Source organism: Poecilia formosa, unplaced genomic scaffold (assembly GCF_000485575.1).
Source record: "Poecilia formosa unplaced genomic scaffold, Poecilia_formosa-5.1.2 Scaffold272, whole genome shotgun sequence".
NCBI lineage: Eukaryota > Metazoa > Chordata > Actinopteri > Cyprinodontiformes > Poeciliidae > Poecilia > Poecilia formosa.
The window spans coordinates 86,444-105,011 of record NW_006800211.1 but is presented as its reverse complement, the minus strand read 5'-3'; the positions used below and the strand labels follow the sequence as shown (position 1 = coordinate 105,011).

Below are 18,568 nucleotides of genomic sequence, written 5' to 3'. Positions count from 1 at the left end.
AATTTCTTAAAATTTATCAGCAGGTTCCAGAATAATTAAATCCAACCTGATTTGGACAAATTCAGCAGTCTGTAGGACAAGAATAATAAACGGTCACAGAATGAACTCTGAGGTCGGGTTTCGTAAGCCTGATGGTATTTTTAATTAGTTGGAGACCCTGGTAACCGCATTCATATATGCTGGGATTCATTTTCTGTCCTGGCATGTAACACCTGATGAGTCCAGCGGGTGGCAGCAATGCTGCAGGCTTCTCATGTGAACTGCAGAAGAAGAAGGCGCATCAGTGGCGGGTCCTCTAGTTCTTTGGCGCTGTAGCTCATCAAAAGGTACGTTAAAGTTTTATTTCATTGAGTTTTAGTTCTCTCAAGGATCTTCTCCGGGTCAAGACTGAAAGTTGTATTAGTTTCAGATCTTCTCTGGCCGCCGCTGGTATTTATTTCACCTCATTTATCCGCAGTTTGTGTCTAAATTACTGTCACGTTCGGTTCAGCAGCCAAACAAAGAATACTTTTAACAACGTCCTGTCTTCCGTATTGAGGCGAGTTATCAGAACTAACCCATTTTCGGTTCTGTGTCCGGTTAACATGTTAGTCTTTTTGTTTTGTTTATTTTTGTGTGTTTACCGCCTTCGTTGTTCTTCTGGGGGCTCTCCAACGGTGTATTACCGCCCTCTACAGTGCAGGAAGGGAATTACAGTGTAAAACCTTGTTTTATTAGATGTGCGTTTTCTCTGGTTGAAACCAGAAGTTATTTGAGCTACTCAAAAATAACTGAAGCACATAAGATAACAATAAAATAAAAGATTAATAATATTATTTATTTATTTTAATTTAATCCTTATTTTACCGATATATATCCCTATGGAGATTTAAAAAAACTTTTTAAGGCAGTCCTGGCAAAGAGGCAGCAACAAATACAGCACAATCAAATAAAAACTTCTAAAATAAACAAAGCACATAAAATTAGACTACAAAATAAAACTATAGATAAATAAAATATATTGAATAAAAGTATGAAATGTAGAAATAAACATTTTATGGAGGTGACTATATAGTAAAGAAAAATATAAAGATTCCAAAGAAATAATATATAAACTAAGCATATAAAAAAGAAAGAAAATAAATGTAAGAAAATTATTAAATAAATTATATAAAATAAAAAATAATACAATAAGTAAATGTAACAAACTATTTTTGTGGAAGTTATATAATAAAGAATATTTAAAATTAATAAATGAAGCACAAATAAGTAGTATAAAATAAAGATCAAACAGATAAATGAATAATGAAATATTTAAATATGTAAACCATTAATTAAAAGTATGTATAATATGTAAATTATATAAATGAAACTGGAGCTGCACAACATACAGAAAACTAGTTACTGAATATCGTGACTCCATATTCATCTGTTTTCCTCGTATTTCATCACTTTCTCATCACTGTTTTTCTAGCGTCTCATCCATCCAACAGGTCAGATATGCTATCGACTCAGTTTGTTTGCGTCATATTTATTCCAGATGGTTCCTAAAACTGTGATTGAACATAAAAACCTGATTCAAAGCTGTAAATATTCGACTGTAGAGTTTAGCAGCTTAAATCTTAAAGTTGATGACAGATGCTTGTTTTCTCTCAGCATTCAGTCACCATGAATGACCAACAGGACGACGGGATGAGCGACTTGTCCAACTTGGAGGATGAAGCGTTCCCTCCTCTTCCTCCCCCTCTGTCCCCTGGAGCAGCTCAGTCGCAGGACGACCCGTTTGGAGAAGGTGAGAGTTCGTTTCTAAACATCAGCGGAGATAAACGTGACGATCTGGTGACGGCCACCTGTCGTTGTGCTGCAGCTGAGGAAGGCGAGGTGTCCAAGCTGGCTGACGTTCCGGCTGCCAAGAGGAAAGGAGTGAAGAGGCCGCAGCCGAAGCTGGACTCCCAGAGGTTCCCATGTTCATAACAGGTGGTTTTCCTCCGGTGGTTAATCCAGACGCTCATGATGTCGTTTCCTCTCAGGCTCATTTCAGACAGAGGATTGCCGGCTCTGCGGACCTTGTTCGCTAACGCTCGCTTTAAGGGCAAAGGTCACGAGGTGAGAAACAAGGTTTGATTAGTCATCATTGAGCTAAAAAATAAACATCTTAAAGGGCCAGTATCATGGAAAACAGACTTTTTGATCTTTCAATCATGTTGTAAAGTTTTTCCTTCATCAAAAACAAACCCGAGTGCTACTTTGATTCTGTCATGTTTGAGGAATCCTTTAATCTCCATGGCAACCATTCAGTTGGAAAACGCCTGGGTGGACCTAGCCCCGCCTTTGAGGCCTAGCTCCTTCCCCACTCAGCTCCTTCAGACTAGCCAGTAGCAGTTAGCAAACAGCTGCTGAGCTCATTACAGCAGCTGCTGCTCAGAGCAACGCTGGTAAAAACATTAAAGGGTTAATAGAGGAGCCATGTTGGGACGACTTCCTGGAGGCGGAGCTTCAGGAGGAGCTGGAGCTTTTAAAGAGACAGAGGCCCAATTTCAAGGCGCTAAATTACAAATTCAGTTTTTTATAACAGTTGGAGGTAACAGTTATGCTATAAAACATAATTATTATAAAATACACAACACTACCCCTTTAAAATTCTCCATACCCAGCTGTTTTTGATGGATCTAAAATGTCTCGTCTATAAAAGGCTTTGTTCTTCTGATCACATGTTTAATTGAATCCTCTTTGCTTCTGCTGGGCGTCTGGACCGGCTCTTTGGCCAGGCGGAGGACCTGCGGCTGCTCATGCAGAAGATGGAGAACTGGGCCCACCGGCTCTTCCCCAAACTGCAGTTTGAAGATTTCATCGACAGGGTGGAGAAGCTCGGCAGCAAGAAGGAGGTTCAGGTGGGCTGAAGCAGGAAGGGAGAGGTCCTCTGTGCAGGACGGGTTCTAACGGGTTCCTCCTCTGCGCCGCAGACCTGCCTCAAACGGATCCGACTGGACATGCCCCTCACAGACGAAGACTTCATGGACAAACCAGGTGAGACGGACTGGACCTTCAGGGGCGTCACAGTGACTAATGTTCACTGGGCCAGATTTAAAAAGTGTCCAAACTTTTCTCATGTCTGTTTTACATATGAAAATCAGTCCATTTTAAATAGCTTTGACCTTTAACCCCTGATGGACTAGTGAAGCTAATTAGCTTCTACCTCCCTCACAGGAGATGTATAAATATTGTTGGCTGATGCATCTGCTTCTCATCATAAAGTTGCTATTTGAAGTGCTTTGATGCCCTCTAGTGGTTGGAGTTTAAACTACATGCAGCTCATGGGCCGACAGCCAGAAACTGATAAACTCAGTAAATAATCTTAATTATGAGCTAGAGTGTGCAATAAAATATATTTAGGCAAAATAATGTCGTCTATATAAGATATAATAAAACACATAAAATGTGACTCCAATTCTAAGTTATTCCAAGTTTTATTGTTGGAAACACCAATGGCAGCTCAGAAATATATGTTGAAATTCAGAAACTGATTTCATTTTGCAAAAACACGGCAGGAGCTCATGATACTTTGCAGCCAATAAATTCACCTGCTTTTAGAAAACTAACATAATGATAAAGCAATGGTTGTTCACAAACATTTTTAACTGTATTTTAAAGTTTTGTTGAGCAAAAGCAGCATCAGTAAAATGTAAGATTGAACTCTTTCATTCCTCATGTGCCTAATGGTGCTAATTAGCATCACAGCTAATTAGCACCATAGCTAATTAGCAGCACTCTGGATCTGAGGTGATTTCTCTGTTTCCAGGAGCGGAGGAGCTGCCGGCTGGATTCCAGGATCCCGATCCGTTCATCAGCCAGGCCTCCTCTACCGATCCTCCAGGTCCGGTCCACTCCACCCCGGTTCTGGCTCCGGTTCCGGCTCCTCCCTCCCTGACTGAGGAGCAGCGCCGGAGGATGGAGCAGAACCGGCAGCGAGCGCTGGAGAGGCGACTGGCCCGGCAGCAGCAGACAGGTGAGACGGTTCCACCCAGAACCACTAGAGGGCGCTCAGAACCCGGCCGAAAAATGCTTCAGGAAGTTTTTCTGCTTCCTCAGATCCCTCAGCGCCCCAGGCTGACACGGCGCCCTCAACAGGAAGTGACCTCACAGCAGATCTCAAAGGGTCTACTGAGCAGAACCAGAAGCCAGGAGAACATCTGGACCCGGATCCGTCCGGCAGCACAAAGACTCCTCCACCTGAGGTTCCTGAACCCGACTCTCCAGCAGAACTTCCTGCTGAGGATGAGAAAGAAAGGAGTCCAAGCTCCCAACCCTGAGGTGTGTCAAAAACTGGATCTCTGCAACAGAACCTTCTACCAGAACCAAACTACAGAACCTTATTGGTTCCTGAGCGGGAGCCTGAAAAACTTTAAAGCTGGATGTTTCTGTTCTGGTCCGGTTCTGGTCCAGGGCAGAAGAGTGGACTGTAACAAGTTCTGTTTTACTAGGAAACAACCAAATCGGGCCGGTTCTGTGTTCGAGTTATTTTAATATAAAAATGTCCGATAATAATAAACAGTTGATTTTAATGAAACCGGGTCAGAGTTCATGTTCTGATGGTGAACCAGAACATTTCTCCCAAAACGAGCTAAAAACAGTTCCCACATCTCATCTGCTGGTTTCTGTCGGTTCTGGACCGTTGGGTCAGAACCTCACGAGTCGCTCTGTGGCGGCTCGTCCTCTATGCCATGACGGTGCCGGCCCGCGCGGCGGCGTCTGGGTCCATCAGCGCCAGCTCCCGGATCTCCTCCAGCAGGGAGTACAGGTTGGGGGTTCTGCTCTGCCGGAACTCCCGCTCCTCCTTGGAGAGTTCGGGTCGGCGCGCCGCCTTCTCCTGCGCCTCCCCGGCCAGCCGCACCACCTCCTGCACCAGCTGGCTGCGGCGCGGCGAGCCGGGCCGCTGCGGCGCGGCGCCGAGGTGCGGCTGGTTGCTGATGACCTGCAGGGTCAGCGTGTCGGCGTGGCAGTTAGTGGACAGGACGGAGATCCGGACCTGGAGACGGGACGGAGAGAGTTCTGACCGTCTGGAATATAAAAGCTTTATTCCATTTTATTCCTAACAGTAAGTCTGAAGATACGCTTGACCTTTGACCCCAAGTCCCGTGTAGCTCATTATAATGAGCAATAGGAGATCTCTGGCAATATTTTGCAATAACTATTACATCTTTTTTAGGTAACTGTGTCACAGCAATTACAGTCCTACAAACACAAAAACAGCTCTTGAAAAACGTTCCCATGTGTGAAACGTTTCTTCAGGACACCAGACGCACTAAGCAGCTCGAGCTGCAGACGGTAACCATGGTTTCACATTTATTGAACCAACTGGAGGAAATATTAAAACTATCAATCCTGACAGGAAGGACAGTTTTGTGGGGCTTAAACATTAATTGGAATTTATTGTGACAATAATAAATTAAAACTCTTATAAGAAATTCAACATGATAAATACGATAAACGCCCAGCTCTACTGCCAGACAAACTGGATGAACTTCAAACCCAAAAACAGACTCCAGCCAGAGTTTAATTGATCTTATCCCCTAGTCCAACATCTCTACTTGGCCTTCTAGCCAAACAACCAGACAGAGATTTAAAGAGGAGCAGCAAAAGCAAATGAGGCGGATTAGCAGCAGATGGTGTCATCCAGGATGTTACTGTGGAAGATCAGATATTGAGCTGTTAGCATGTTAAGTCAGAGGCCTCTTTAGAGTCGCTGCAACACTGACTGCTACTGGAGATATTCAACAGGAGCTGCGTTTCCATTGACCATATATTTGTACAACCATTTCAAAAGAAGTTGCTTAATGGAAACAGACCAACTTTGAAACAAATTGTTTGATTAAAAGGTTTTGGCGCCAGGATCATCAGAGCTTTAACTGTGTTTGGTGTTGCATTTTAAAAAAGGTCAAAACCTGGAAAGACCCCCTGCTGTTGGGTCAGCGTAGCGCCTCTTTGCTCAGATGAAGGTGTTTCTGTCGGCTCACCGTGATGTGGTCAAACAGCCTGAAGGTGGCGCTGCCACGGCCAGACATGGTGGTGATGTGGTCCGAGTGGCGGCGAACGGAGCCGCTCTGCCACTCACAGGTACCGTCGGGGCCGACCGCCACCACCAGGCCCTCCTTGTTCCTCATGTAGACGGGACCCTTCACTCCGTACCTGTAAAAACAGCAGCACACCTGCAGTCAGAGCTCCGCTGTGGGGGCCGTTTTAAAGTCAGTCTAAAGTAACAGCAATAATATCACTTATTTAGAACCTGCTGCGAGTAAAAAAAAGTTTTTTAAAGTGAAGTTTTCACCCTGTTACTCATTCATAAATATCACAGTTTCAAAGTAAGTATTTAGTTAGCAAGCTAAATATTTGGTAAGCTAGCTAGTTAGCTTGAAGCTAAATAATTGACTCTAAAATAAATATTTTGATAGCAAGTTACATATTTAGTTTCAAGCTAAATGTTTGGCTTGCAACTAAATATTTTTATTTAGCAAAATAAATATATATTTAGCAAAATACATATTAGATTGCTAACTACATACAAAGCAAGTTAAGCCTTTAGTTTGATACTAAATATTTAGCTTGCTTGCTACATAGTTAGCTTGGAACTAAATTTTTAGCTAGCAACCTATATGTACTATATTTAACTTGCTTACTACATATTTAGCTAGCAAGTTAAATATTTAGTTTGGAACTGTCATAAATGAATGAATAATGTGAAAAATGAATCCCCGATGAAACAGTGAAGTGAAATCTGTAAAATTTAGTCCATTTCATTTGGTGGGACCCAACTTGACAGAAGTCATGCTACCAGGAAAAAAGTTCCTGAGGCTTTAAACCTAGGAACATTGAACTAAGTGTCCAGCATGGCGGTGGCAGAATCATGCTGAGGAAATGTTCTGCTGTCTCTGGAACAGCAGACCAATGGAGGAAGACGTCCCGTTCCTTACTCTGGAATGAAGACCAGCACGCCGTTGTCCCTGATGGAGTAGATGATGGCGTCGGCCACGCAGCGCGGGTCCGTCTCCGGGTCGCGCTCTTTGAAGAAGAGGCACTGGAAGAGTCCGGTGGAAAGGTTCTGGGCCCGCTGGGCCGCCTGCCGACATCACATCAACTCGGACAACATTCAGGAAGCACAGAACCGCCCCGACCCAACAAGCCGCTCACCCGGTTCCTGCTGTTGATGTGCTCTGCAAGCTCCTCCATGTCTTTGTTGCCGGCCGGCGGTTTGCCAGGCTCCGCCCCCCGCTCCAGCTGCAGCGCGGCGGTCAGCAGGCGGTGCACCACCATGTCGGCGTAGCGGCGGATCGGGGAGGTGAAGTGAGTGTAGCGGTCCAGAGCCAGACCTGACGAGCAAAAATGAGCCAATCAGGAAGAGCCAAGCAAACTGCTTCCTGAAGACCATCAGCAACTGGTCTGCTGTAGTGGTAGAACTGGTTTACGAAGCGGAATGACTGGTTTACCATAGTGGTAGAACTGGTCCTCAGGCTGAGCACCAGTGGAGAAGTACAAGGCCTGGGACATGGCCTGGGTGGCCATCATTCTGAGGAGCCTGTTCACCAGCGGGTCCTCGGGGTCCACGGCTCGGTCCAGAGAGTCGGCCAAGGCCTTGTTGGTCCTGCAGGAGCAGAGTCAGAACTCAGGCCGGATGGACGGATGTACATCCATCAAACTCCTCCCTTGCTGCTGGTCTCCACCTCTAGCCATGTGGTGAGCCGGCAGACTGGTGGGGAGCGGACCAGAACCCACCTGGTGTCGATGGAGAACCCCGCGGCCCGGGCCGTGTCCACCAGCTGGCTGAACAGCTCCTGGCGTGGCGGCGGGTGACGCCTCAGCAGGGCCTGGTAGGGGAAGGCCTCCTGGATCTTGCGCGCCACCCAGTGGTTGGCGTAGATCATGCACTCTGCCACGGTCTCATGGACCTCCAGGGGCTGGCGAGGAACCAGCGCCGTGATGTTCTTGTCCTGGTCCAGCTGGGCTCGGACCTGTGGAGGAGGAACGAGCAACGTGTGATCCACCAGGACAGAACCGGATCGTTCTTCTTCTGCTGGAGAAAAACTGATTAACGTTCAAAATGATCTCAATGAAGGTTGACCTTCTGCTGCTGGGTTTAAACCAGAATCATTTCAGGTTGATGCTTCACCAGAAGTCCTCAACCTGGAGGTACATTTCTGATTTATATAGTTTTTTGTTTTTGAAATTCGCATTCACTGCTTCTGTCCTCCAGAAGCAGTGAATGCTTCTGGAGGACAGAAGCATTCCAGCCCTGTTTTTCCAGGGCTGGAAAAACAGAGCAACAGATGCACCGCCACCCGGTGGTGACACTCAGTATTACAACTCAATTTAACACGAACCTCTTAACTATCAATAAACAAAACAATGTGATCACAAATCATTTCATCAGTTTGTTACAAGTTGGATTCAAGTTGATGTGTATTTTGAGTTAAAAATAAAATAAATATATATTTAATATACATAAGAAATGTATTTAATCAGAAATCTCATGACCCCCAAGGAGATGAACCCAGCAGAAACGTCCGTCTGTACCTCCACTCCCTCCAGCTCCAGCGCTCCTCCTCGGTCCCTCTGAGCCCGCAGGTGTCTGGCGATGTGCGTCAGCGTCTCCAGCGCCTGGATGAGCTCGCTCAGCTTGGCGTCCCGCTCCTCCGGGTCGAGTCGGGCCAGCTCAGGTACCTGGGCCTCCTCCCCGTTCAGCAGCGCCTGGGCCAGCTCGTAGTGCAGCTGGTAGGAGGAGCGGATCAGGGTCCGGCCGAACCACACCTTGGTGACGGCCAGGCTCTGAGCGTCCAGCTCCCACATGACGCTCATGGCGTACCTGGAAACCAGAGGACGGCGTTGGGACTGATGGAGTCGGCGGTGAGCAGAGAAGCAGGGAGAACCGACCTGTCAACCCCGCCCAGCAGGGAGCAAAGGTCAGCGCTGAGGACGGCAGGCAGCATGTCGTAGCGGCGGTCCGCCAGGTAGTAGGTGGTGGCTCTAAGAGGGAAACATGAACACAACTCATCCACAAAACTGAATTTTTGAACCATATTTATTCATACAACATAATAAGGATGTAAACGGTAACCAGACGGGCACCCAAAAATTATACTAAAGTAAGAGTAGCACTGCTTAGCATAGTTTAAAAAGTAGCCGTCCAAGAAATTACCTGAGTAAAAAAGTATTTAAAGTCTGAGTGACTGATCAAATTATAAATAATTTAAAATTTACATCAGACAGATTACAAAGTGGAAATTTGAGTATTTCAAGGATCAAAATGAATTTATATAAATAAAAAAAATGAGAAATATTTTTCAAATCAATTTCTTTAAATAAAAAACTTCTGAAACTTTAACAAAACTTCAGGAGTTTGTGTGGTGAACGAGTGATCGCTGTGTTGGATTAGCTGCTGTTAGCTAATCATGCCGCCGGTTCCGGAGTCCTACCTGGACCGGGCCTCCAGGTCTGTGAGCGATCCCTCCCTGACGAAGTGCGTGACGTCGGCGATGTGGACGCCCAGCTCCAGGAGCTTCCCGCCGGCCAGGCGCCGCACCGACAGCGTGTCGTCCACGTCCTCGCAGCCCTGCGGGTCGATGCTGAACACCAGGTGGGTCTGCCTCAGGTCCCGGCGCGCCGCCACCTCGGCCGGATCCGCCGCCCACGGTTTCTCCGGGGAATTCACCGGCATCTCCCTGAGCTGCCACACCACAGGGAAACATCCCGCTCAGATCGATGGCGCCCGGTCAGCAGCTGACCGCCGGTTCCGATCTCCACCTGGGCTTCGGAGAACGGCGGCACGTGGATGCAGTTCTCTATCAGGACCGTCTGGACCTCCGTCTCCAGCTCCCCGGCCCGGCCCAGGACCCGCACGCTGTGTCCGTTGGGATAGAGTGACGTGCTGGGCCACGAGTCGATCCGAACCACCAACCTGTGGTCCTGCAGGGGAACCGAACCGGACGGCTTCAACGACCAGAACCGGCTGATTTCAGAACCCAAATCCCAACATTTACACCGGAGCTTCCTTCCTGTTTACACAACCAGCTTTAATCACTAATGGTTTCTTTTTCTTACTGGGCTGACATGACCTTTGACCTTTAACTTAGTCTATACAGTCTGGGATGTAGCTGAACCTGCTGGAGCTCCACTCCGCTTAGATTAGGATTAAATATCTAGAGTGAAACAAGAATTAAATCTGGATTTAATCCAGAAGAAAACTAGGATTAAAACAAAAATAAAACCATAAATTAATGACGTTTGAACCAATTTAAACCAGGACTAAACCAGAATTAAGCTGGAATAAAACTAGAATTAAAGACTAAATAAACCATGACAACTAGGATTTAAACATCAATACAACCATAATTTCACTGCGACTAAACCAGAACTAAACTTAATAATTAGATTGATAATATCAGAATAAAACCAGGATTAGACTAGGATTAAAACTCAGTAACAAAACAATAATAAATCCAGGGCTAATCCCAGATTTAAAACTGGTTTTAACACCAAAATTAAACAAGAATAAAAGGTTTTGTCGCCATGGTAACAGGCATAACGAGCAGATATTTTCTGGTTCTGTAAGCGGACAGGACCTGCAGCGCGTCGGCCTGCTGGGTGCTGATCCGGACCTTGGGGATCCGGCGGTCCCAGGGAACGGCCAGGACGCGCTGGGCGGCCCGGCTCTGGGCCTGCGCCGCGTCCCGGGGGGGAAAGGTCACCACGTAGTCCCTCCAGTTCCTCTGCAGGATCCCCACAACGCGACCTGCCGGGGTCAGAGGTCAGAACCCACACAGACCCACACGGCCGGCCCGGCAGAACCCCCCCACCTGTCGGCATGGGCTTGGTCTCGTCATCCCCGCTCCGCTCGTCCGCCGGCCCCTCGCTCAGAGCCGTGACCTTCCCTCGCCACTCGGCCTTGGGCAGCAGCTCCACCGCCACCAGGTCGCCGTGCACGGCCCGGTTCCGGCTCTTAGAACCCTCCACCAGCACGCCGGCGCTCAGGTCTGAGGCAGGAGGAGAGGAGGGGTGACCTCAGAGCTTCACCTGGAGGAACTCACCTGACCTCAGCGACCTTCACCTGGGCTCTTGGAGGACAAACCGTCGCTGGTGACGAAGGCTTCGTTCTGAGCGCGGTGTTTGCTCACGTTCAGGGTTCCCTGCAGGACAAACGGTCCAATCAGGAGCTCCATCAGCACATCCTGGACCAGAATACCTGCAGGTCCAGACCTGGACGAAGCGTCCGGACTTGATCCCGGCCTCCAGAACCTGAGCAGGTAAATGTTCTGGAAACTCCCTCTGTGAGCCGTCGGCCTCCTTCTCCTGCAGCGCCTGGCGGACGGATCCGTACAGATCCTGGGCGGTCTGCAGCGCCGGCCAGAAGCTCTGCAGGTACTCCTGAAAATTAAGAACGTGGAGGTGAGCGTTGCACCTGGGTGGTTGCTATGGCGACCGGACACCCCTACCTGGACGCCGATGACGTAGACTCCGGAGTTGAGGCTGCTGAACCGGGACACGGCGTCCAGGTCCTCAGTGATCATCACCAGGTTCATCATCCCAGCCAGGTGGTTGTAGTACCACACAGCGGCGGCGTACACACACCTACACACACACACACAATTAGCAGTAGCTAACACCATTAGCAGGAGCTAACACCATTAGCAGTAGCTAACGCCACTGGCTGGAGCCAGCTCTAATAGCTGGAGCTATCGCCATTACCTGAAGCTAATGCCGTTATGTAGAGCTAACTATATTAGCTATCGCTAACACCATTAGCACAAGCTTACATTAAGTCATCGTGGATCCCTTTAAGTTGGACTTAAACCTTTTATTCTATAATCCTACACTGTGTTTACAGTAAACTCTGACCTGAACAGGTTGCTGGTTCTGGGGTCACCTGGGGGTCACCTGGGAGGACTCACCTGGTCTGCCATTTCTCCTGGCTCTCTCCTTTCTCTCGGGGGCAGTAGGAGAACTCCTGGAACTCGTTAGCAAACAGGACGCAGTCATGCCGCGGGTCTTTCAGCAGGTTCCTCAGACGGTTGTAGAACCTGCAGAGGAGCAGAACTCTGCCATGTTTCAGGTTCTTCTAATAAAAAATAACAGATTTTAGCCAAAAAACCTTCCATCAACAAGCTACAGCTCCCCCTGGTGGACCCTGGAAAATGACATTTGGCACATATTTTTTCCTTCCACTCAACTTTCTAGGAAAATATTCTTGGATACCGAACTCAGATTCTATTTGTCGATCAGGGGGAGACATTCTGGGTGAATCTGGGGCCAGAGGAGGTCAAAGGTCACCGCTGCACGCTGTTCTGGACTGAACCTGCAGCTCCCTCACCTAACAGCACATTAATGATGCAACATTTCCCTCCACCAAGTCAGCAGAAACCAGAACCAAACCGCAGTGGAAGTGCGGGTCAGGCAGGGTTCCTTATTAACGGCTTCCTGCGGGTCACAGCTGAGTCAGCAGAACCGGGTCTAATGAGGCCGACCCGGCTCGCTCCTGCAGAGTTCTGCAGGGATAGAAAAGGTGATCAAGGAGCAGCGCTGCGCAGAAGGCGAGGCTGCTGAGTCAGTGGGAGTTATGGAGGTTTGGGCTGGTTCTGGTTCTGGTTCGGTTCTCCTACCTGCGGCCCTTGCTGTGCAGAGCTTGACAGGCCGTCTGCGTGAACACGACCCCCTGCAGCTCCACCAGCTCCAGAACCTCCAGGTAGTTCAGCACCACCTCGGCGTCCGGAACCACGTAGTGGGTTAGGTCTCCAGGCAGAACTTTACCATCTGGGTCAGAAAAAAACATCACAGATCTAAAATAAACTGGAGAAAATAATAAAAACTTGATGTGGATCAGAGAAAAGCCCGAAGTTATCGTTGGTTGGTGGTTCTGGACTCCTCTGACAGGCTGCCTGTATGTGAAGCTGCAGGTTCTGTGGTTTGTTTTCAGGGTCAGCAGGAGGTCCGGTTCATGGTTTAATCTTTAAATGGAAGGANTACAGTAAACTCTGACCTGAACAGGTTGCTGGTTCTGGGGTCACCTGGGGGTCACCTGGGAGGACTCACCTGGTCTGCCATTTCTCCTGGCTCTCTCCTTTCTCTCGGGGGCAGTAGGAGAACTCCTGGAACTCGTTAGCAAACAGGACGCAGTCATGCCGCGGGTCTTTCAGCAGGTTCCTCAGACGGTTGTAGAACCTGCAGAGGAGCAGAACTCTGCCATGTTTCAGGTTCTTCTAATAAAAAATAACAGATTTTAGCCAAAAAACCTTCCATCAACAAGCTACAGCTCCCCCTGGTGGACCCTGGAAAATGACATTTGGCACATATTTTTTCCTTCCACTCAACTTTCTAGGAAAATATTCTTGGATACCGAACTCAGATTCTATTTGTCGATCAGGGGGAGACATTCTGGGTGAATCTGGGGCCAGAGGAGGTCAAAGGTCACCGCTGCACGCTGTTCTGGACTGAACCTGCAGCTCCCTCACCTAACAGCACATTAATGATGCAACATTTCCCTCCACCAAGTCAGCAGAAACCAGAACCAAACCGCAGTGGAAGTGCGGGTCAGGCAGGGTTCCTTATTAACGGCTTCCTGCGGGTCACAGCTGAGTCAGCAGAACCGGGTCTAATGAGGCCGACCCGGCTCGCTCCTGCAGAGTTCTGCAGGGATAGAAAAGGTGATCAAGGAGCAGCGCTGCGCAGAAGGCGAGGCTGCTGAGTCAGTGGGAGTTATGGAGGTTTGGGCTGGTTCTGGTTCTGGTTCGGTTCTCCTACCTGCGGCCCTTGCTGTGCAGAGCTTGACAGGCCGTCTGCGTGAACACGACCCCCTGCAGCTCCACCAGCTCCAGAACCTCCAGGTAGTTCAGCACCACCTCGGCGTCCGGAACCACGTAGTGGGTTAGGTCTCCAGGCAGAACTTTACCATCTGGGTCAGAAAAAAACATCACAGATCTAAAATAAACTGGAGAAAATAATAAAAACTTGATGTGGATCAGAGAAAAGCCCGAAGTTATCGTTGGTTGGTGGTTCTGGACTCCTCTGACAGGCTGCCTGTATGTGAAGCTGCAGGTTCTGTGGTTTGTTTTCAGGGTCAGCAGGAGGTCCGGTTCATGGTTTAATCTTTAAATGGAAGGACGTTTGTTGGATGATCGATGAATGTTGGATGTTGGATGGATGGTTGTTGGATGTTGGATGGATGGGTGTTGGATGGATGCCTCTAAATGGATCTAGAACTCTGAAGAAAACTTTCTGACTGATCAATAAACTTACTTATTGATTTCATTCAAACAGGAAATTTGATTTGACATTTTTGTCCGTCTAGTTTTGGTTCCGGTCCGGACTGTGGGTCTTATCCTACGGACCAGACCAGAGATGTCCTACATGCCGTAGTGAACCCGGGCCTCCAGCAGAACCGAGCTCCTGCGGACCTCACCGTTCTCGCAGCCCGCCTGGCACAGCGCGCTGAAGCAGGGGACCCGCTCCCGCAGGTAGTGCTCCCGAACCACCCGAACCTTCCGGCCTCGGCTGCTCTTCAGGTGCAGAACCTTCTCGGTCTTGATCATCCTGAGGACTCCGCTGCGGAGCCGCGGCTCAACCAGGAACTCTCACATGTAAACAAGTCCGAATCTGGCGGACTCCAGGCAGGAAGAGCGTCATGATGTCATGACGGTCTACGCGTTCTGCTGCATTCAAGTGCTGTCGGATTGTCGGTCTTCCGAGTACGAACACTTGATCTCTGGTCTTTAGAAACAAAACATAATTAAAATAATAATTTTTAAAAAGTTAAATATTTGAATATTTTTTTGGAAAAAAAGAAGTATTTTTAATGTTTGCCATATCTTATAAAATGCATGTACCAAAGTAAAATATTTTGATTTTAATAATTGATTCCACTGATCAAATTTGTTGAGAAAATCCATCGCCATGTTGGAAATTTCTTTCTTTTTCTTCTTCTTCTTCTTCTTCTTCTTCTTCTTCTTCTTCTTCTTCTTCTTCTTTTATCTTACAGGAACGCCGTTTCCTTGGGTGTGATGTTAAATACATTCCCGAGTTCCGAGGTAACTGGAATGCAGCGTGTTTTCCCAATAAATACAATGTTGCTCATTTAGGGCAACTACTGTTTATGATTGACTAAAGTTACATTAGCTAACTTTTTATGACGTATTCCAGTTGTAGTCAAAACTATTAAATTTCAACTTCCCAGTTAGAAAGAAATCAGCTGGCACGACCCCCGAAGTCAGATTTTGGGAGTAAGTCCGTGTACTACGACCTGTAAGGCCGACTTTGCTTTTCAAAATGGCCGCTCCTGGCATCAACAGCAGAAAACTTGATTGAAATGTTGATTTTACAAGGCACACAAGTAAGAGATCGTCTGAAGTCAATGCTGCGTCTGCAGGTCTAAACTGTTAGTAATATTAGTTTGTGGAAAGTAAAGCTTGAAATTATGTTTGTAAAAGGCAGCGTATCATATTTATTTACGTCGCCATGTTGAAATCCCGTAATTGTCTGTAGATGGGAAAAAGGTGGCATAAATTTCCGCCAAAAAACAAAACAAAACATAATTTATTGGATTAATCTCATAAATGTTCTGCAAAAAACATGGAAATGTCTGAGTTATAAAAGTTGTAAATTTCCTAGAAGAACGGGGAAAAATAAGGGGAATTTTGATCTTGGTAAAATGAAAATTTGCAAGAAAAAAATTTGAAATTTTTAGATTAATTTTCTAGAAAAAATTATGGAATTTTCTGAGTTTCAAAAGTCAAGCATATTTGACTTTTGTCAACTTTCGAAGTTTTTTCTGAAAAATTTCTGAGCTTCATCAAAATTTCAAATTTTTTTCTTGTAATTTTTATTTTATTTTATTTTTTGAGCTCAGAAATGTTCTTGTTTTTTCTAGAAGATTTCTGAGATTTATCTCAGAAAATATATTTTTTTCTATCTACCCTAATATACCGTCGTAATTATCAGACGCTTTAGCAAAAATAAATAGAAAACCCAGCTTTCCCGAAACTCACTGAACGCAGCATCGGTTCTTTGACGGCAGGGAGTCCTCTTGGCGCCTCTGCTGGTCTTTGGCTGCGTCGCCTGCAGACGCTGCAGTGGGTTGAGGGAAGCGGGAGTGAATCCTCTTGGTCCGCCCGCTGATCTTCGGCTCCGCCGCGCAGAGAAGCTGCGGCGGAGCTCAGAGTCAAGTTGGAAACTGCAGCGATGCTGAGGACTTTGGTGCCGCTTCAGGACCGACTTGTTCTGGGGAAAACCTTCATCTGAGAGGAGCCGCCGCCCGCCGCTGTCAGACCCAACTTTGTTCTGGACCGAACTCGCTGCAGGTAAGCTGGCGAAGCAGAACCAGGAGCTTGTTTTGTTGTTTTAACGCGATTTGGACTCATGTTGGAAGCAAACCGGGACCAGAACCAGCAGAGTGGAGGCACTTTTAACTTAAGCTGATATTTTTTGTTTTATATATATAAATATATACACAGAGCTTTATTTCTATTTGTAGTACTTTAATTAATTAATAATCTTGTAGCAGAGAAATTAATGAATAAAACTAAAAGGCGGTTATTAAAAGTTTGACACATTTCCAGTTTATTGAACGTCCTGCAGCGGTTTGCTCTGAGCGCTCCTATCGGTTCGGTCCGGTCCGGTCCGGTCCCAGTCCGCGCTCATGTTCTGGTGTTTTAATCAAGCAGCAGGTCAGGCTGATCGCCGCTGCTGCTGTTTCCATCGATGCCCTGAAGCGGGCTCGGTTCTGCCGCCAGCAGGGGGCGCCGCACAGCAGCACGCAGGTCCACGCCTGCAGGTGATCCCGCCGCCGCTGTGTGCGGGTCTGAAGGCCGCATCCAGTTAGCGGAGTAATTTAAGCTGCGGGCTGAGCGCCACTTAGCGCACTGCAGCCATGTGTCACCGAGACATTTGTCACAAATGTGGCCTTGCAATAAAAGTAATGCAGCTGCTGATGCTTCCTGAGCTCTTACTTTAATTAAATTGTTTTTAAGAGGATGCACTGAAGCGCTGCTGCTGCTGCTGCTGCTGGGTCAACAGATCAGCTTCAAAAATCATCTCAGGGACAAAAGTTTCCCTCAACCTGCGGAGGTTCTGGAGGAATCTGGACCTTTAATTCACTGCGTGATTCCTAGTTGGCTTTAAATTACTATAACAAGTAAATAAGGAAGTTATGAAGAACTACATTTCTAAATGAAACAAATTAATCTAAATGAAAAAAATTCTAGAAAAAAAACCTTGGAAATGAGTTTCATTTTTCCACTTTGTAAGCTTGTTTTTTCTTTTTTTTTTCTCTCTCAAATATTTTTAGATTAATCTAAATTTTTCTTAGGTTTTTCCTGCATGTTATTTTACTTTTGGAGGTCAGAAATTACCTTGTTCAGATTAACCTAAAAATGTAAGTATTTTCAAACTCAGAAATTTCCGGGGGAGTTTTCTAGAAAACTTCTGAGATTAATCTCAAAGTTTCAGAGTTTTTTGACAGAATTTTATTAATTTTTTCTGTCCATATTTTGCCATAGCGTGCCGTTGTAAGAGGCTCCTCTGATTGGTTTGTTGAGATTTGATCTGAATTATCTCTCTCTGGTTTAAACTGTTTACATGTTTCTGTTCCTCTCTGTGGTTCCAGTCAATAATCGCTTCAACCACCAGCCTGAACTTTGATGCTCTTTTTCTGAATTTGAGGAAAAATCAGATACAATTCAGTGTAAATTCAGCTTTGATGCTAACATGCACCTCTAGGCATTTAAGGAACGAAGCAAACTTTTCAGCCTTGCTGTTATTCTGCTGATGCTGTTTTTTGTCAAGCTGTAAAACTGAGTTAAAATACAAACACTTGCTTATATTTGTGCCACAATCTGTTTATTCCTTCATGTTGTGCCACATATTTATTGTTTTGTAGCTGAAAATGAATCGGATCGAGTCAGAGTCAGAACCGGCAGGTAGAGTGGTGAACGGTGCGGTTCCTCTGATCTGGTTTGAGCTGCAGACTGTGCCTGACTGCAGCCAGACGTACAACGTTTAGGCAGGAAGGAGAAACGTCTGCTCGCGTTTGAAGTGAAGAAGAAGAAATGATCGATTAAAGGAAGCCGAGGCGTTCTCTGATGTTTTCCAGAATCTCACCTGAATTGAACCAGGAGTCTGCCGCTGCCCCTCGTTAGCAGCTAGGGCTCACTTTCATCTCCGATCATCAGAACTGTGGCCCGGTTGGTTCTGGGTCGCAGTCTGAGAGCCGCACTGTGAGCCCCTGGTTCCTGTCTGCTGGACCTTTTCAAACTGGGAATCCTCCGGATCAATACGTGTGATCAGCTGATCAATCAGGGAATGTTTACCAACCAACAAACCGAACCGTGAAAACAACCAGAACCAGAACAAACCGGACTCACCTGCGACCCAGCAACATCTAAACCAAAATCCTGCTGCCATTTTGATTTTAGAGAGAAAATTCTGACCTGATGAAATCAATGGAAATCCTATGGAGAACTGACCCTGCCAAAACTGGCAATATTTGTCACGTTATTTACTTTATTAGGACATTTTTTCTTCATTTATCGCCAGTTTTGGCAGGATCAGTCTTCTT

At 46.6% G+C, this 18,568-nt stretch overlaps 4 protein-coding genes across 5 annotated transcripts in view; 2 read left to right on the top strand and 2 right to left on the bottom strand.

The window, feature by feature from the left end:
- The first annotated feature begins 199 nt into the window (after positions 1–199).
- Positions 200–4,541, top strand: tipin (timeless interacting protein). 2 transcript variants are annotated; one of them, XM_007570988.2, is made up of 8 exons: positions 203–326; positions 1,636–1,771; positions 1,847–1,937; positions 2,010–2,085; positions 2,748–2,870; positions 2,943–3,006; positions 3,779–3,985; positions 4,069–4,385. In XM_007570988.2, the coding sequence occupies exons 2-8, from the start codon at positions 1,648–1,650 to the stop codon at positions 4,287–4,289; spliced, it is 906 nt and encodes a 301-aa protein (XP_007571050.1). In that variant the 5' UTR covers positions 203–326; positions 1,636–1,647; the 3' UTR covers positions 4,290–4,385. The 2 variants fall into 2 exon arrangements, with proteins under 2 accessions (XP_016536693.1, XP_007571050.1); XM_016681207.1 differs by having other exon boundaries at positions 200–326; positions 3,779–4,541.
- Positions 4,482–12,808, bottom strand: LOC103151145 (DIS3-like exonuclease 1). Its single transcript, XM_007571031.2, has 17 exons — positions 12,624–12,808; positions 11,916–12,044; positions 11,460–11,595; positions 11,224–11,391; positions 11,075–11,153; positions 10,824–11,000; positions 10,590–10,759; positions 9,772–9,933; positions 9,444–9,694; positions 8,902–8,994; positions 8,545–8,833; positions 7,747–7,982; positions 7,461–7,615; positions 7,165–7,343; positions 6,948–7,093; positions 5,994–6,165; positions 4,482–5,005 (listed from the first exon to the last, which is right to left on the bottom strand). The coding sequence occupies exons 1-17, from the start codon at positions 12,791–12,793 to the stop codon at positions 4,694–4,696; spliced, it is 3,024 nt and encodes a 1,007-aa protein (XP_007571093.1). The 5' UTR covers positions 12,794–12,808; the 3' UTR covers positions 4,482–4,693.
- A 206-nt stretch (positions 12,809–13,014) lies between these two features.
- On the bottom strand, positions 13,015–14,659 carry LOC103151124 (DIS3-like exonuclease 1). The gene is made up of 3 exons (XM_007570989.2): positions 14,420–14,659; positions 13,762–13,912; positions 13,015–13,182 (listed from the first exon to the last, which is right to left on the bottom strand). Exons 1-3 carry the CDS (start codon positions 14,547–14,549, stop codon positions 13,050–13,052), a joined length of 414 nt encoding a protein of 137 aa, XP_007571051.1. The 5' UTR covers positions 14,550–14,659; the 3' UTR covers positions 13,015–13,049.
- A 382-nt stretch (positions 14,660–15,041) lies between these two features.
- The window catches only part of LOC103151144 (multiple epidermal growth factor-like domains protein 11), a gene marked incomplete at its 3' end in the record, with an annotated part of 89,294 nt that continues 85,767 nt past the window's right edge, over positions 15,042–18,568 (top strand). Inside the window, exons 1-2 of the mRNA XM_007571030.2 lie at positions 15,042–15,346; positions 16,031–16,313. The remainder of the gene's footprint in view (positions 15,347–16,030; positions 16,314–18,568) is intronic.

Bases quoted from the DNA above. Each gene is read 5' to 3' on its own strand.
- tipin (XM_016681207.1), top strand. From the start codon at position 1,648: ATGAATGACCAACAGGACGACGGGATGAGCGACTTGTCCAACTTGGAG. The intron at 2,871-2,942 runs GTGGGCTGAAGC...TCTGCGCCGCAG, and splicing joins GCAGCAAGAAGGAGGTTCAG to ACCTGCCTCAAACGGATCCG. The intron at 3,007-3,778 runs GTGAGACGGACT...CTCTGTTTCCAG, and splicing joins AGACTTCATGGACAAACCAG to GAGCGGAGGAGCTGCCGGCT.
- LOC103151145 (XM_007571031.2), bottom strand. From the start codon at position 12,793: ATGTTTTTTTCTGACCCAGATGGTAAAGTTCTGCCTGGAGACCTAACC. The intron at 9,695-9,771 runs GTGGAGATCGGA...GTGGTGTGGCAG, and splicing joins CGCCGTTCTCCGAAGCCCAG to CTCAGGGAGATGCCGGTGAA. The intron at 7,983-8,544 runs GTACAGACGGAC...CCTCCTCCACAG, and splicing joins TGGAGCTGGAGGGAGTGGAG to GTCCGAGCCCAGCTGGACCA.
- LOC103151124 (XM_007570989.2), bottom strand. From the start codon at position 14,549: ATGATCAAGACCGAGAAGGTTCTGCACCTGAAGAGCAGCCGAGGCCGG. The intron at 13,913-14,419 runs GTGAGGTCCGCA...TTTCTGACCCAG, and splicing joins CCAGGCGGGCTGCGAGAACG to ATGGTAAAGTTCTGCCTGGA. The intron at 13,183-13,761 runs GTAGGAGAACCG...GCTCCTCTGCAG, and splicing joins CTGCACAGCAAGGGCCGCAG to GTTCTACAACCGTCTGAGGA.